An 18093-nucleotide genomic window follows, 5' to 3' on the forward strand; every position below is an offset into this window, starting at 1 on the left:
ATCACTGTTGATCTTAAGTGCGTTGATTCTTTGACACGTTCTTTTATACATGCACTGTCCTTTAAAATAGTATTCACCATTGAAGCATTGAGAACTAATTTCCTTGCAATAGATGACAAACTTTGTCCTGCTTCGTACTTCTTAATCATTTTCACCTTCATTTCTAAATCAATTTTGTTTCATTTCCTGGCACTACCACCACTTGCACTTTTCGTTGGTCCTTTCCCTTCATCATTGTAATACATAAATAGGAATGAAGAGAAGTTTCTGAAAATTTGTTTTTATATGATTGAAGATTTCCACGAAGGGGAACTCATTTCACCATAATACCGCAACGTAAAAACCCACACAATTGCAGTTATAAATATTATCACAAATGCAATAAGATCGAGTTTACCACTCGTTTATAATTAGATGCACTAACAGAAAAGCCCAATAAACTGGAAAGTGCAAATTATTTTTACTGTTTTATGGTCGTGACCTCCAGAAACATGTTTTAGAAAAATATCACAAAGGCATTCAAAATTGATTATTATAAAAGGAACATATGATAACAATGAAAGGGTAGTACAATTTCCATTATAAATATGACCTTTTAGAGTGATAAATAACTTAGTAATATAGCAAAATTTTCAATTTCCATGGTCATGGAACGAAATTAAAAAAAAAAAAAAAAAAAAAAAAAAAAAAATGTGCTATTGGGTTCACATTATGAAATTTTACAATACTGTGCCCCCATTTGGCTAAAGTAAAGAAAGCATGTATGAGAACAATGAGAAACGTCGGATAACTTATGCGGAAAATTAGTTTCCCGACACCGGACTCTAGCGCTGCTTGCTCGGTAAACAGACGCTAGGTGTTGTCAGTCTGGAGCAGAAATCGAGAAGGATATATTGATTGACAGATAGGCGTGGCAAATGATGAAATGATTGGTGGTGGTGGGCATGACAGATGACAAGTTACTGTGTAGCCATTGGTTGGCATTATGATGTGTATTTACCAGTAAAGAACGGTGCATAATAGTTTTGTAATGAACGATGAACAGGTAATAGTAGCGATGAATCTTTTAAGGTGCTGATTGACGTTATGATACGTGTGTATCCGCATGAGTGTCTCTAAAAATAGAAGTACAGTAATAAAAAATTAATATTTTGTTAATAAACAATTTATGTGCTAGTCCACCAATGATTCTAAAGGAAAAAGGTTAGGTTACCCCCCCCCCCCATTTCGAGAGGGTTCAAGCTCCCATGGGATTCAAGTGGAGGTAACCTGACCCTTTTTCACCATTAGGGAATATTTTTGAACAAGAAAATAAAAATACAGTCAAAAAAAATTTATTTTTTTATGAATGTATTTCTAAATACGACTGATTCTAAAGAAAAAAAGGTTAGGTTACCCCTCCACTTCGGGAGGGGTTCAAGCTCCCACGGGATTCAAGTCGAGGTAACCTGACCTTTTTTCACCATTACAAAATACTGTAATGGTGAAAAAAGGTTAGGGCATGTGCGATTAGGACAAGTTACCATTAGTGCTGCTACAGTGATACTAAACCGATGTTATCGTGGGTTGTGTTCGTGCACAAATCAGTACATCTTTTGCCACACCTACCTGTCAATCGATACATCGTTCTCGACTTTGTTCTTGATCGATAACACCTACCATCTGTTTCCTGAGTGAGCAGCGCTAGAGTGCCGTATCGGGAAACTAATTTTCCGTGTAAGTTATCCGACGTTTCTTGTCGTTCTCATGCAGGCTTTCTCTACCTTTGCCCTCCATTTATTCCTACAAGATGCAAAATATGTTTCCACCATATTTTTAAGTTTTTGCCGGCCAGTGCAAACTTATGTAAAGTCGAATTTCCGTAAGTCAGGGAGTTTCTGTAATATACATCATTTCTTCAAAATGATTTGGTAATTATTTACAAACCATTTCCTAAATCAATTATTTTTTATAATACTTCAAATTTCGAAATACAGTAGTAATAACCTGGCATACAATGATTTAATTGTAGGCCTAATTACACTTTGTTTTGTATAAACTGGGTATTCTTATGTATGTTTGATTATCTGAACTATTTCGTTAACCAAACCAACCTTGGTCCCAATTACTACTGTATTTTGAAATATGAAGTATTATATAAAAAATAACTGATTTAGGAAATGGTTTGTGAATAATAACCAAATCATTTTGAAGAAACAACTTTTAAGGGCACAAAAAGTGATATCATTGTACACGTTAGCACTAATGGTATTAAGTGTAGATTTGCAGATTTACTTAGCAAGTACAGGCCAATGTTGAAAAAGAGTCACAAGTTGGAGTTAAATTTGAAAGAGTCTGCAATCCTACCCAGACACGATAGGAGGAAGTATATGATGAGAGCCTTGTCAATCAATCTGGCCGTAGAGAGATTGTGCAAGGCTCATGGGGTAGTATTTTTTCAGCATTAGTTTCAGTGCTAGTTAACAGAAGAGACTGCTTCTACAGGGATGGGATATACTTAAAATAGAAAGGGTGGAAGAATATTTGCTGATGCTATTGAGGCAATGTTAGGTGGGTCGAAAAACTGCTAGCTTGTAGGGATTCACAGACTAATAGATTAACAGTAGCCGCAGGTAGAGGTTGAAATGATTCTTGAACTGCTTCTATTGGAATGAGCAGCAGCCTGGAAAGCAAGTTGCTGAGGATTTCAGGCATTATTTGCCATGAAACAAGTAAATACACAGGCTATGTTAGAGTAACTAAGAGAAAGAACAGGTGCATGTATACTTGCATGTACACTAATGCTAGGAGTATAGTAAATAAATTTGATAAATTTGAAGTGATGGTTAAGACATCCAAAGTGATATTGATGAAGGTACATCGAGTTTAATGTCCAAGTTTCCAGATGATACAAAGGCTAGCAGGGTTGTTAATAACAGTAATGACAGTATGCTGTTGCAACAGGATCTGGAAAAGTTAGGCAGATGGGCTGAGAAGTGGCAACTAAAGTTTAATATTGACAAATTCAAGTACAGTCAGTCCTCATATAGCACGATAGTTGTGTTCCTAGAAACCCCCATGCAATGCAAAATCATGCAATATAAATAATAGGCCCTATGGGGAAAATAGGGTTAGGTGCCGCCCACCCAAGATTGAACACACATTTGTAACCAAATCATTACCAAACACAATAAATAATCGTAATAAAATATGTATTTTATTATGCCTATTACGTAATAAAATATTGCTAATGCTTTTGCTTCTATCATAAGCAAACTTCTTTGTTTGATCTTCGATCCAAACAGATGACAGCCATTCCATCTCTTTCAATTCTTTGTGTCTTATCTAATGGATTTTATTACAATTTGATTTGTTCCTGCTATGAAAGTTGTTTTTATTTAATCTGCATTCTTTCTAATTCTCATGTTGCCTCATTTAGGCCTGTAGCATGTGCAATATCACATGTTCTTTTGTTTTGCTCAAAGTGTTTCACAATTTCAAATTTTTCTCTAACAGAGGCGGACTGGCCATAAGCCTTATCGGGGAAACCCCGGTGGGCCGGAGGCCAGAAGTGTGATTTTGGCCATAAACGCTAGTATGAGGCTGCTACAAATTTTTCTGGGTAAGAATTTTTGACCCAGTCCACCTCTGTCTATCAATATTGCTTTTCTTTTTCTCTCTGAACCTGTAGTGTCTTCACTAGGACATTTCCTTTTCGCACCTTTTAAGTATTTTACTAATTTTTAGGGAATAAAGCACAATTACAAAATGAGGAGGCACGCTTGATGCACATAAACAAAGCTGTGCGCATGTAGCAACTGAATAAACAACACCATAAAGGCAGAGACACATTAATACCTCACTAGCTCACATTTTACTAAAGCTCATTTCTGGTGGTTACTACCATAAAACAAAAACAATTTCCAGTTGTGTTTCTGCTAGTGGAATCTGTTATAAACTGGTAGTAAACTCTATCTAATTGCATTTGCGATAATACTGATAGTTGGAATTGTGTGGGTTTTTACCTTATTATGGTGAAATGTGTTTCCCCTTCACTGATATAAAAAACATAAATACCTTTTCAGAATCTTCTCTTCATTCCTATCATGTTGTGTTCAGTTGGGGTTATTCTGCACTTGACTGCCATTTCTTGTAAACACAAAGGCGAATCATGCATAAGCGAATTTGGTTTGTGTTATATACGATATCATTCCCCTATTTAAAAATCATGCATGATTGAATTTGTGTAGTGTAAACACTTGTTATACGAGGACTGACTGTACTGCATATGGGTAGCAGTAACTTCAGAAAAATATATCAACTGGGTGGTGTTACGCTCAGGGTAGTGGAGAATGAAAGAGACCTGGGGATGGTTGTGCAGTCAGACATGAAGTTTTCTGAGCAGCGCAGACAGGTTGCCAGAGTAGGTCATGGATCTTGTCAATGATATACAGAAATTTTGCGAGCAGGGATAAGGAGGTGATTATCCCCTTGTATAAGGCAATGGTCAGGCCACACTTTGAGTACTGCATACAGGTCTGGAAGCCTCATTTTAGGAAGGATGTATAGTTGCTAGAACGAGTACAGAGAAGGACAAGACTGGTGAGGGGAACAAAGGGGCACTCTTACGAAGAAAGGCTTAAGTTGTGAAAATTCCAGTTTCTGAGGTGATCTGATTGAGGTGTATAAGGCCTTGAATGGATTGAGCAGGCTCAATGCTGATGGGATTCTTCCTCCTGCTCAGATTACATACCTGAGGAGGCATAGTTCATGCTGAGGAAAGACAGTTGTAGAATAGATGTGCGGAAATTTGCCTTTAGCCAGCATGTAGTTGATTGGCGGAACAAACTTCCATCTGTTGTTGTGGTAGTTGATAGCTTAAATAAATTCAAGGAAGAACTAAACAAACATTTGGAATGAATGGATCAGTGAAATGGGAAAGGTTTTTTTTTTTTTTTTTTTTGGCTGATGCTGTATAAGCTTGCATGATATGCCTTTACTAATGCTAATTAGTTCAGATAACCTACGTTCTACTGTGTATGTGACACACACACACACACAAATTTTTGTTATACTTCCTTGACACCTTATTAACTGGTCATGTTTCTAATCTCTTTTAATATATTTTCTTGCTGAGAAAACAAAGGGATATGCCAGTAAACACATTTGAATGCTTTTACTGAATTAATTATAATGTAGTACATTCAAAAGCAACTCATGGATACCGAAAATCCTTTACTGTAAGACTAAACCAATTACTAATGGCAACCAAAGTCAACTAGCCACTAAACATTCAGGATGAGATAGTGCAAATGTAAAACATTATTAATCACCCTATTCTGACTGTGAATGCCATTAATGCAAGATAATATGAACAATATTTATATGCTACCTAAGCAGCCATAATCAGATGCAATTTATAGTTGAAGAGTATATCTTACACGAGGCATTACATATTGAATCACATCGAGAAAACAATCTTCCTTAATGCATTGATAACTTCAATAAATATGATTTGCAAATAAAAGTTCTTTTTATAATTACAATTATATGAAAACTATTATATTATTCATAATATAAATAAGCTTTTCCTATTGAGTATATTCAATACATGCATACTTCACACTTTTTACATAATTTCTGTGAGCAGAAATTGTGTAAAGAACACGTGGTGAATGTGTATTAAACATTTTTTGTAAAAGATATTAAGTTTAAATACAGATATATTAAGACTTTAACAAAAAAGGGTTTGGAAACTTTTTGGTATTAGTTTCATGCTCTGAAAGTAGATTTAACACAAGATAGAGGACAATGATGGGGTAAAAGAAGTAAAGCAAACTATACCTCCAAATCTAAATCAGTGTGTTCACTTGATAATGTTGTATTAAGTTTCAAATCTAAACTTGCAAACTGATCAATAGGGCTCTCTAAACTTGGCAATTCTGGACTATTTGATTTCACACTGTGAATATCTGGCGTACTTCGACTCGTGCTCTGGAAAAAAATATATTTATGATATAACAGGCTAGAAAAATAGAAAACTATATACATTCTTAAAAATTTTAAAAACTGTATACTAATAACTGGCTCTCTTTAGCAAATAAGTACAGTGAGCTAAAATTTAAATAGTGTTTTGTTCAACATGCATTCTAGATTTTCATAAGCATATCTGTATAAGCAAGTTGTTTTGTTTTCAGCTACCAAAGGATTGTTGTTGTTCTGGAGGCTTAATGGCACATAAGCTGCTAAGGCTGTTAAGGCTGTTAATGTGCCTACCAAGGATTAAAACAGCGAACTTTTATAGTTGTAACATCACTGTCCACAATGGTAGTCAGGGTTAACTGCAAACCTAACAATGTATGGACAATACATCTGAAACAGTTTTCTACTCAGGCTATTACTTGTTTCAGGTTTGGCATTATCTGGGAGTCGCTATAATTCTTTTGATAGCCCCATATGCAGAAATTCATCATTACCAGCCATTTTCAATCTGCTGCAGGATGAAGGCCTCTCCAGCAACTTTTCAGTTCCTTTTGTTTTGTGCAATGGCCATCCATTTACTGCTCACGAACTCTTGAATTTCATCTGTCCATCTCCATTGTTGTCTTCCAGGTTTTTCTTTTAGCTCCTCTTGGGTACTATTCTGTTATTTTCTTATTCTATCTGTCATCATGTCTTCGAGCTATGTGTCCTGCCCAAGTCCATGTCAGTTCTTTAGTTTTGATAAGAATGCCCTTTGCTTGAGTTTGCTGCCTAATCTGTGTATTTCTCTTCTTACCCAACAGTCGGATTCCTAATATAATTCATTCTATTCTTCACTGTGTAGTTTTCAGCCTCTCTTCCATTCTTTTGGTGAGTGCCCAAGTTTCACTTCTGTAAGTCATGGTGGGGAGTAAACATTGGTTCATTATTTTATGTTTCAGACAAATTTGGATATTGCTCCTTAGTATGTGTCCCGAATGCTATCCATCTGAAATTTATTCTTCTCTTGACTTCCAGCTGTAACATTAGTCATTAGCTGTAACAATGATTTATCATTGTTACAGCTAATGACTTATCCAAAATAAGTATATGAATCCACCTTTTCAATTTCTACTCCTTCAATGATTATATCACTTTTTGTGGCTTAGGTTAGGTATTAGCATTAGCATTAGTAGAGGCATTTGATGCAAGAAAGCAAGCTTATGCAGCATCAGCCAAAAAAAAAAAAAAAAAACCACTTCCACTTCACCCCTCTGTTCGTTCAAAATACCTGTCCAGCTGAGCCTTAAACTTATTTAGGCTATCAACCTCCACCACAAGGGATGGCAGTCTGTTCCACCAACCAACCACCCGCTGGCTAAAGGCAAATTTCCACACATCTATCCTACATCTGTCTTTCCTCAATTTGAATTTATGCCCTCTCAGGTGATTTTTCTGAGCTAGAGGAATAATCCCATCAGCATTGAGCATGCTTAAACCATTCAAGGCTTTATACACCTCTATCAGATCACCTCGCTGGTGCCTAGTCTCCAGACACTGTAATTTGCAAAACTTAAGCCTTTCTTCGTAAGAGCACCCCTTTGTTCCATTCACTAATCTTGTTGCCCTTCTCTGTACTCGTTCCAGCAGCTCCACATCCTTCTTGAAATGAGGCCTCCAGACCTGTATACAGTACTCTAGGTGTGGCCTGACCATTGCCTTATACAATGGAATAATCACCTCCTTATCCCTGCTGGAAAAATTCCTGTATATCATTGACAATACTCCATGAGCTACTCTTGCAGCCCGTCTGCACTGCTCAGAGAACTTCATATCTGCCTGCACAATCACCCCCAAGTCCTTTTCATTCTCTACCACTGTCAGTGTAGTACCACAGAGTTGATACGTTGCTCTGGGGTTGCTTTTTCCCATGTGTAGTACTTTACATTTGTCAATGTTAAACTTCATTTGCCACCTCTCAGCCCATCTGCTCAACCTTTCCAGATCCTGTTGCAGCAGCATAGTGTCAGTAGTGTCCTTGACAACCCTGCCAACCTTTGTATCATCTGCAAACTTGGACATTAAGCTTGATATACCATCATCAATATCATTTATAAATACAGAAAACAATAATGGACCCAACACTGAGCCCTGAGGGACTCCACTAATAACATTAGTCCACGATGAGCAGTGTCCATTGATTACTACTCTCTGTCTTCTCCCCCTCAACCACCCCTTTATCCATAGCAGCAATTTGCCTCCAATGTCACACTGCTCCAATTTGTGTAGCAGTCTTCCATGTGCAACAGTATCAAAAGCCTTTCTAAGATCCAAGTATATAATATCAAAGTTATTCCCTGCATCCAGTTCTTTTGTGACTGCATCATAGTATCCAATCAAGTTGGTCAGGCAAGACTTCCCCTTAACAAAACCATGCTGTGTCTGAGCTATAACTGAAGTCTTGTCTAAATGATCCTGCAGTGCTTCTTTAACCAGTGCCTCCATTAATTTTCCTGGAACAGAAGTTAAGCTCACAGGTCTATAATTACTTGTGTCAGCCTTTGATCCTCCTTTGTGAATTTGGGTCACATTTGCACATTTCCAGTCTATGGGTACCTCCCCTGAGTCCAAGGAAGCTCTCATAATTATGGCTAAGGGTTTGCTTACTTCCTTTGCTGCCTCCTTTAATATAACTGGATAGATCCCATCCACCCCGGGTGCCTTTCTTGTGTTTATCTTCAACAGTTTCTCCTCCACTTTACTCCCAGTTATTTCAAGATTCTGTAGCTTACTGCTAGAGTTGAATACACCTCTGGCATTCCCCTTGCTGAATAACTCCTCATGTGTGAATGTCGATGCAAAATATTCATTTAGTTTGTTAGCTACCTGAGCAGGATCATCAACAGTTGACCCATCAATATCAAGTGGACCAATCTGATTCATCCCCTTCCTTCTAGAGTTTACATAAGTAAAGAACTCTTTGCTGTTTTTCTTTGCATCCCTTGCCAAGGATTTCTCGTAATCTGCCTTCACCTGCCTAATCTCCTTTGTAACTTGGTTGCATATCAACTTGTATCTATCATAGGCTTTTGTGTCATGTGTTAATTTGTAAGTATCCCATGCATTTTTCTTCTCTGCCATATGCCTCATTAGTTCATCTGACATCCATTTTGGCCTAAACCTTGAACAATATTTCTTAGTTGGTATGTAAAGCCTAGTAGCTTCCAAGATAAGTTCTTTGAATGCTTCCCATTTTGAATTTGCTGTTGGTAACATCATCAGTTGGTCCCACTGTATAGAATTTAAATACTGTCTCAGTCCATCGTAGTCGCCTTTACGGAAGCAATAACCCTTCCCTTTACCCCTAATGGTAGTTGCCTCTTTCAGTAAATCCCACTTCAGCACACTGTGATCACTGCCACCTAGTGGTTCATTTATCTGCAGATTCTTAATGCATGAAGAATCACTGCTGATAATCAAATCAAGAGTATTACTCCCTCTAGTTGCCTCCCGAACATGCTGATGTAGAAAACAATCATCCAATAAATCCACAAAAGCCCTGCTAGTGTGTGAGTAACCAGCCCCCAAATTCCAGTAAATATCTGGGAAATTAAAATCTCCCATTATAAGACTCTCTGATTTACTGGCCCACTCTATTTCCCTGTACAGTTCCTTATTATACTCATCAGAGTCATTAGGCCTATAGCACACTCCTACTCTCAATTTTGATCTCCCAATGCTTATGTCACACCAAACTGACTCAACACTGCACTGTCCAGCGATGTCGACTGGCTTCACTTCCTTGGTTTTTGTGTTTCTTAACTAATAGCATAACCCCTCCCCCCTTCCTATCCTGTCTATCCTTTCTGTAGACGTTGTACTCCCCAAATTGCATTTCTGCATCCCTTATACCTGTGTGACACCACGTCTCTGATATCCCAACAATATCTGCCTTTGATGTTTTGAGCAATACCTCAAATTCATCAAATTTATTTACTAAACTCCTAGCATTGGTGTACACGCAAGTATACCTGCACCTGTTTCTATTCTTAGCTACCCTAACACAACCCATGTGTTTACTTGTACCGCAATGGCTCCCAGCAGTCTCTGAAATACCATGCATCTTGTTTTTCTGGCTTCTGCTCATTCTAATAGAAGCGGTGCAAGAATCTCTTTCACCTCTGCCAGTGGCTACTGTCAATCTATTGGTCTTTGTCTCCCCCCAAGCTAGCAGTTTTCCGACCCACCTAACACTGCCTCGATAGCGTCAGCAAATATTCTTGCACCCTTTCTATTTAAGTGTATCCCATCCCTGTAGAAGCAATCTCTCCTGTTAACAAGTACAGTCCAGGCTGAAAAAAATTCTACCCCTTGAGCCTTGCACAATCTTTCCAGGGCCGAATTGATCGACAAGGCTCTCATCATATACTCCCTCCTATCGTGTCTGGGCAGAATTGCAGACACTTTCAAATTCAACCCTAATTCTCGGCTTTTGTTCAACAGTGACCTGTACTTGTTAAGTAATTCTGCCGGTCTCCTACTCTTAATATCGTTAGTGCCAACGTGTACAACTATATCACCTTTTGTGCCCTTAAAAGATGATATTCGCTCTACAACGTCATCAACCTTTGCCCCTGGCAGACATACCCTGGTCCTGTTCCACCTTTTTTACAAAGCATGTTCCCCGTTTCCCTGACAATAGAGTCACCAACAACTACTAGTTCCTTCGGGACCAGCGCATTCTGCCTTGGGGGTTGTCTCTGTGTCACGCGATGCCCAAGTGCAAGCTCTGGCGTTGATGTGGGCAGCTGAGAGCTTGATGGGCCCCTCAATTTAGTTTCTTCGAGGGCATCCACCCTGTCCTTCAAGCTCTCATATAGGCCCACAAGAACGCCGAGTTGTTGCCTGATATCGATACACTCCTTGCATCGCGCACACACAAAGACATCCCCCTTGGCAGTATCATGTCCCGTACCCGATTGCTCTGCAAACATCAAGCAAACAGTGCATTTTATAAGGCTGTGAGTCAGAGGACAACTGCCCCCCCTCAGTTCTGCTCTGAGCCACAGCGCTTCCATTAGCTTGAGCCTTTTGCTTTGCTGCTCTGGTCTGAGTCATGATTCTATTAATTTATTAATTAATTATGTTATGTTATTAATTATGTTAAATATAATTAATTATATTACGTTTGTAATCTAAGTCGTTATATGTATTTATTTAAACGTACAATTTAACTGCTAACGAAGTTCAACTAACGCTGTCTAGTACGGCATACAACTATCGTATCACAATGGCGGGAAAATTATGAACGGTACCGGAGTTGAAACACGTGGAAACCTTTACCGATACTTTTATGCAATTACAAAGCCGAGTAAAGAATAATTACACCAAGTTAATCAGAAAATCACAAAATAATGTTATACTACTAAATTTAAATCAAAAGTTTTAGAAAAACAATAATTTCAAATCAATAAATAAGAAAAATCCACTTAGCGGCTTGGAACACGACCGTCTCTAGTAGCCTCGTCAGCAGACTCGAAGGACAGGGCATCCACCCTGTCCTTCAAGCTCTCATATAGGCCCACAAGAACGCCGAGTTGTTGCCTGATATCGATACACTCCTTGCATCGCGCACACACAAAGACATCCCCCTTGGCAGTATCATGTCCCGTACCCGATTGCTCTGCAAACATCAAGCAAACAGTGCATTTTATAAGGCTGTGAGTCAGAGGACAACTGCCCCCCTCATCTAACCTACTTTTGTTTAAGCCATATTCATCTTTAGTCTGAAATCCTTACTAACTCTGCATAACTGATTAAAGGTTTCCCTCTAATTCTTTGGGATTATCACTTATGATCACAATGTCATCTGTAAATCTTAAAGGCTTTAGGTCCTCTCCAATTGACACTGACTCCTTTCTGCGATTAGTCCAATCTTCGGAAAGCTTTCTCAAGGGCAGCAGTAAACAATTTCGGAGATATTGTGTCTCCTTGTCAAAATTCTTTCTCAATTTTAAATTTGCTATTGTCTTTGTCTAGTCTAATAAAGGAGGTAGCATTCTCAATATTTTCTTCAAAAATGCAGAAATTAGTGAGCATCAAACCTAGTAAATGTCAAATATGAGAAAATGACAGGAAAAAAAAAAATTTCCTCTCCAGGAGCATATTTCCAATGGAGCTGCTGATATATCAGCCAATATGAGGAAAGGTACAGCCTCCGGGGGGATACCACTTTTGCACAGGTAGTATAATGTATAGTAATCAATATAAATTATCACAGAATGGTTCTGATGAATGGTCATCGTTTTCTTCTTTAAAAAAGTGGGGACTAAACATGAGTGGCTGTAAGGTTACCATCTCAGCATTAAAGGGGGGGGAGTGGCAATTTTGCATTCTCCTTAGACTAGACTCGTGAGGCAATTTTGTGGACAGCTCACTAAATCCATTTAGTGAATAACTAAAATTCAGACTTTTAAACAGAATCATCTTAACAAAATATTTTGCATTACAGATACTAACTACTTCAACTGGTGAGGAAAACAATGTGTGAACCCTGTTGATATCAAGAAGAATGGTACTTAGTCTTCTTGATGCCAACAAGTCACTCCTGTTCAGCATTTTATATTAGCATTAGCATTAGCATTAGCAGAGGCATATGATGCAAGAAAGCAAGCTTATTCAGCATCAGCCAAAAAAAAAAAAAAAAAAAAAAAAAAACACCCACTCCCATTTCACCCCTCCGTTCGTTCGAAATACCTGTCCAGTTGAGCTTTAAATTTGTTTAGGCTATCAACTTCAACAACAAGTGATGGAAGTCGGTTCCACCAACCAACCACCCGCTGGCCAAAGGCAAATTTCCGCACATCTATCCGACATCCGGCCTTCCTCAATTTGAATTTATGCCCTCTGAGGTGATTATTCTGAGAAAGATGAAGAATCCCATTGGCATTGAGCATGCTCAAACCATTCAAAGCCTTATACACCTCTATCAGATCACCTCGCCGGTGCCTAGTCTCCAGACTCTGTAATTTGCAAAACTTAAGCCTTTCTTCGTAAGAGCAACCCTTTGTTCCATTTACTAATCTTGTTGCCCTTCTCTGTACCCGTTCCAGCAGCTCTACATCCTTCTTGAAATGAGGCCTCCAGACCTGTATACAGTACTCAAGATGTGGCCTTACCATTGCCTTATACAAGGGAATAATCACCTCCTTATCCCTGCTAGAAAAATTCCTGTATATCATTGACAAGACACCATGCGCTACTCTTGCAGCTCGTCTGCACTGCTCAGAGAACTTCATATCTGCCTGCACAATTACCCCCAGGTCCTTTTCATTCTCCACCACTGTCAGTGTAGTACCGCAGAGTTGATACGTTGCTCTGGGGTTACTGTTTCCCATATGCAGCACTTTACATTTGTCGATGTTAAACCTCATTTGCCACCTCTCAGCCCATCTGTTCAACCTTTCCAGATCCTGTTGCAGCAGCATAGCGTCAGTATTGTCCTTAACGACCCTGCCAACCTTTGTATCATCTGCAAACTTGGACATTAAACTTGATATCCCATCATCAATATCATTCATAAACACCAAAAACAACAACGGACCCAACACTGAACCTTGAGGAACTCCACTAATAACATTAGTCCACGTTGAGCAGTGTCCATTGATTACCACTCTCTGTCTTCTGCCACTCAACCATCCCCTTATCCATAGCAGCAATTTGCCTCCAATGCCACACTGCTCCAATTTGTGCAGCAGTCTTCCATGTGCAACAGTATCAAAAGCCTTTCTAAGATCCAAATATATAATATCAAAGTTATTCCCTGCATCCAGTTCTTTTGTGACTACATCATAGTATCCAATCAAATTGGTCAGGCAAGACCTGCCCTTAACAAAACCATGCTGCGTCTGAGCTATAACTGAATTCTTGTCTAGATGATCCTGCAGTGCTTCTTTAACCAGTGCCTCCATTAATTTACCTGGAACAGAAGTTAAACTAACAGGTCTATAATTACTTGTGTCAGCCTTTGATCCTCCTTTGTGAATTGGGGTTACATTTGCACATCTCCAGTCTATGGGCACCTCCCCTGAGTCCAAAGAAGCTCTCATAATTATGGCTAGGGGTTTGCATACTTCCTTTGCTGCCTCCTTTAATATAACTGGATAGATCCCATCCACCCCAGGTGCCTTTTTTATGTTTATCCTCAACAATCTCTCCTCCACTTTCCTCTCAGTTATTACAAAATCATCCAGCTCACTGCCAATGTTTACTTTACCTACATCATTCTCCTTCCTGAATAACTCCTCATGCGTGAATGTAGATGCAAAATACTCGTTTAGATTGTTAGCCACCTGAGCAGGATCCTCAACTGTTGAACCATCAATATCCAGTGGACCAATCTGATTCATCCCTTTCCTTTTCGAGTTCAAGTATGTAAAAAACTCTTTTCTGTTTTTCTTTGCATCCTTTGCCAAGGATTTTTCATAGTCTGCCTTTGCCTGCCTAATCTCCTTTGTGACTTGGTTACAGACCAACTTATATCTATCATAGGCTTCCATGTCACCCATTAATTTGTATGTATCCCATGCATTTTTCTTCTCTGCCACATGTCTCATTAGCTCATCTGACAACCATTTAGGCCTAAACCTTGAACAATATTTCTTAGTTGGTATGTAAAGCCTGGTAGCCTCCAAGATTAGTTCCTTGAATGCTTCCCATTTTGAGTTTGCTGTTGGTAACATCATCAGTTGGTCCCACTGTATAGAATTTAAATACTGTCTCAGACCATCATAGTCGCCTTTACGAAAACAAAAACCCTTCCCTTTACCTCTGATGGTAGTTACCTCCTTGAGTAAATCCCACTTCAACACACTGTGATCACTGCCACCTAGTGGTTCATTTATCTGCAGGTTCTTAATGCATGAAGAATCACTACTGATAATCAGATCAAGAGTATTGCTCCCTCTTGTTGCCTCACGAACATGCTGATGTAGAAAACAATCATCCAATAAATCCACAAAAGCCTTGCTAGTGTGCGAGTGACCAACCCACAAATTCCAGTCAATATCTGGGAAATTAAAGTCCCCCATTATAAGACTCTCAGATTTACTGGCCCACTCTATTTCCCTGTACAATATCTTATTATACTCATCAGAGTCATTAGGCCTATAGCACACTCCTACTCTCAATTTTGATTTCCCTATGCTTATGTCGCACCAAACTGACTCGACACTGCCCTGTCCATCGATGTCGACTGGCTTCACTTCCTTGGACTTTATGTGTTTCTTAATTAATAGCATAACCCCTCCTCCCCTCCTGTCCTGTCTATCCTTTCTATACACATTGTATTCCCCAAATTCCAGTTCCGCATTACTTATATCTGTGTGACACCACGTCTCTGATATCCCAACAATATCTGCCTTTGATGTTTTGAGCAATACCTCAAATTCATCAAATTTATTTACCAAACTCCTAGCATTGGTGTACACGCAGGTATACATGCACCTGTTTCTATTCTTAGCTACCCTAACACAACCCATGTGTTTACTTGTACCGCAATGACTACCAGCAGTCTCTGAAATATCCTGCATCTTGTTTTTCAGACTTCTGCTCATTTCAATAGAAGCAGTGCAAGAATCACTTCCACCTCTGCCAGTGGCTACTGTTAATCTATTAGTCCTTGTATCCCCCCCAACTAGCAGTTTTCCGACCCACCTAACACTGCCTCGACAGCATCAGCAAAAATTCTTGCACCCTTTCTATTTAAGTGTATCCCATCCCTGTAGAAGCAATCTCTCCTGTTAACAAGTACAGTCCAGGCTGAAAAAAATTCTACCCCTTGAGCCTTGCACAATCCCTCCAGGGCCGAATTGATCGACAAGGCTCTCATCATATACTCCCTCCTATCGTGTCTGGGCAGAATTGCAGACACTTTCAAGTTCAACCCTAATTCACGGCTTTTTTTCAACAGTGACCTGTACTTGCTAAGTAATTCCGCCGGTCTCCTACTCTTAATATCATTAGTGCCAACGTGTACAACTATATCACCTTTTGTGCCCTTAAAAGATGATATCCGCTCTACAACGTCATCAACCTTTGCCCCTGGCAGACATACCCTGGTCCTATTCCACCTATCCTTTTTACAAAGTATGTTCCCCGTTTCCCTGACAATAGAGTCACCAACAACTACTAGTTCCTGTGGGACCAGCGCATTCTGCCTAGGGGGCTGCTTCTGTGTTGCCTGATGACCAAGTGCAAGCTCTGGCGTTGATGTGGGCAGCTGAGAGCTTGATGGGCCCCTCAATTTATTTCCTTCGAGGGCATCCACCCTGTCCTTCAAGCTCTCATAAAGGCCCATAACAACGCTGAGTTGTCGTCTGATTTCCTTGCACTCCTTACATCGTGCACACACAAAGACATCCCCCTTGGCAGTATCATGTCCCGTACCCGACTGCTCCGCAAACATCAAGCAAACAGTGCATTTTAATAGACTGTGATTCAGAGGGCAACTGCCCCCCTCAGTTCTCCCCTGAACCACAGCACTCCCATTAGCTTGAGCCTTTTGCTTTGCTGCTCTGGTCAGAGTCATGATTCCGATTTAATTCAATAAAATTCAAAACAAAAATTAAATCCTTAAGTTATATCCCAAAACAGTTATGTTATATATATATTTTTTTCGGTATCTAGTGTTTTCTACGAGTTCCCTTTATACAACTTCCGTATCACGTGTACCACTATAGTTATGTATTAATTATTTGTTACGATTAAGTCGTTATATATATATATATATATATATATATATATATATATATAGAGTTAAAAGTACAATTTAATTGACAATAAAGTTTATCAAGATTAATAGATTTACTGATTAATTGACAATATTATATTATGCACTATACGACACTAAGCTTATGCTATCGTGTAAAAATGGCGGGAATCACGAACGGTATTTCTACGGACTCGTAAGTATTGATTAGCTTCCAAATCTCGCTATCTCAATTTAGAATAAACTAAGGATCCTGACTAGGTCTATAATCTACTTATAGATGATAATTTGATATAACAGTTGGTTAATAAATCGACTAAATTTGGTTAAAAAAAAAATTTGGTTTGTGACACGTGGATTTGATACCGTTACCGATACTAAGTAATATCTACGAAATCTCTGTCTAAGTTAAACTTTAAACTAAGTATCGTAACTAGGAATATAAAGCTACTCTAGAAAATAAGTTAATATGACAATTTAAACTAATAAAGCAGAAAATAAATCAGGAAAAACTTCTCTGTTTGAAGAGCTTTAAGGAGCAATGTCCGCACAGGCTAACCTCGCACCCAGACTCAATTATATTATATTAAGTCTGTAAACTGTCTGCAAAAAACCACACCAAGTACCTTAATAAGCAGTAAGTAAACTAAACAATAAATAAAGATATAACACATGATTATATGAATTTTAAGGTCATCTGAATGTTCACAGATAAAATTACACTACATGATAATTAAATCCCAATCAGACCAATATTGAGCTATATTTGTTACATTTCAAAATTTGCATGTGTAATTTCATCCTCAGACTGGAAGCTTCATTGTAAAGGAATCTAAGTCCTTTATTCATCCCATTCTGTTCTACATAGCTGTCATGTTTGTTTGTTTATTTGTTGTTTGGGGGTTTCTTTTAGTTTATGATATTATCATACCAAGGTCAAGGAATGACTATGTATCTTTAATATTTATAAGCTCTAAAAGTATCAGTAAGCACTACGATGATTTTAACTGTTCAAAATACATACTGTTGGCTGAGAGGAATCCGGCGTTCCACAATGACTTGGTGACGAGAGAGAATCATCTCTGTAGCTAAGAAATGGATCATTATTAAGTGGACTGCTTACACCACTACTGGAACTATCTCCCGTACAACAAGGATCATCACTTAAGAATTCATAATTTGGTGTAAGTTTAGTAGATGAAAATGCCTCCTCAAATAACAAGTCATCAAACATATCTAAAAGATTAAATTAAAAAAAAAAAAAAAAAGCACAAATAAATGAATTTCAAAAATTCACAAAATTGACTATAACACACAATAATGATTACACTATTGTAACATATAGTTTTGTTTATATTTAAGTGTTTCTTATGTTTATTTTGTAT

At 38.5% G+C, this 18093-nt stretch overlaps 1 protein-coding gene across 2 annotated transcripts in view; it reads right to left on the reverse strand.

The window, feature by feature from the left end:
* The window catches only part of LOC150088456 (hypoxia-inducible factor 1-alpha-like), a 433924-nt gene that overhangs the window by 37829 nt on the left and 378002 nt on the right, over positions 1-18093 (reverse strand). For both annotated transcript variants that reach the window (XM_090369521.1, XM_090369520.1), the window contains exons 10-11: positions 17733-17944; positions 5824-5973 (exon numbers count right to left, since the gene is read on the reverse strand). In XM_090369521.1, coding sequence (XP_090225647.1) covers positions 5824-5973; positions 17733-17944 — 362 coding nt within the window. The remainder of the gene's footprint in view (positions 1-5823; positions 5974-17732; positions 17945-18093) is intronic.

Source organism: Mastigoproctus giganteus, chromosome 3, assembly GCF_048544385.1.
Source record: "Mastigoproctus giganteus isolate SK-2022 chromosome 3, ASM4854438v1, whole genome shotgun sequence".
NCBI lineage: Eukaryota > Metazoa > Arthropoda > Arachnida > Uropygi > Thelyphonidae > Mastigoproctus > Mastigoproctus giganteus.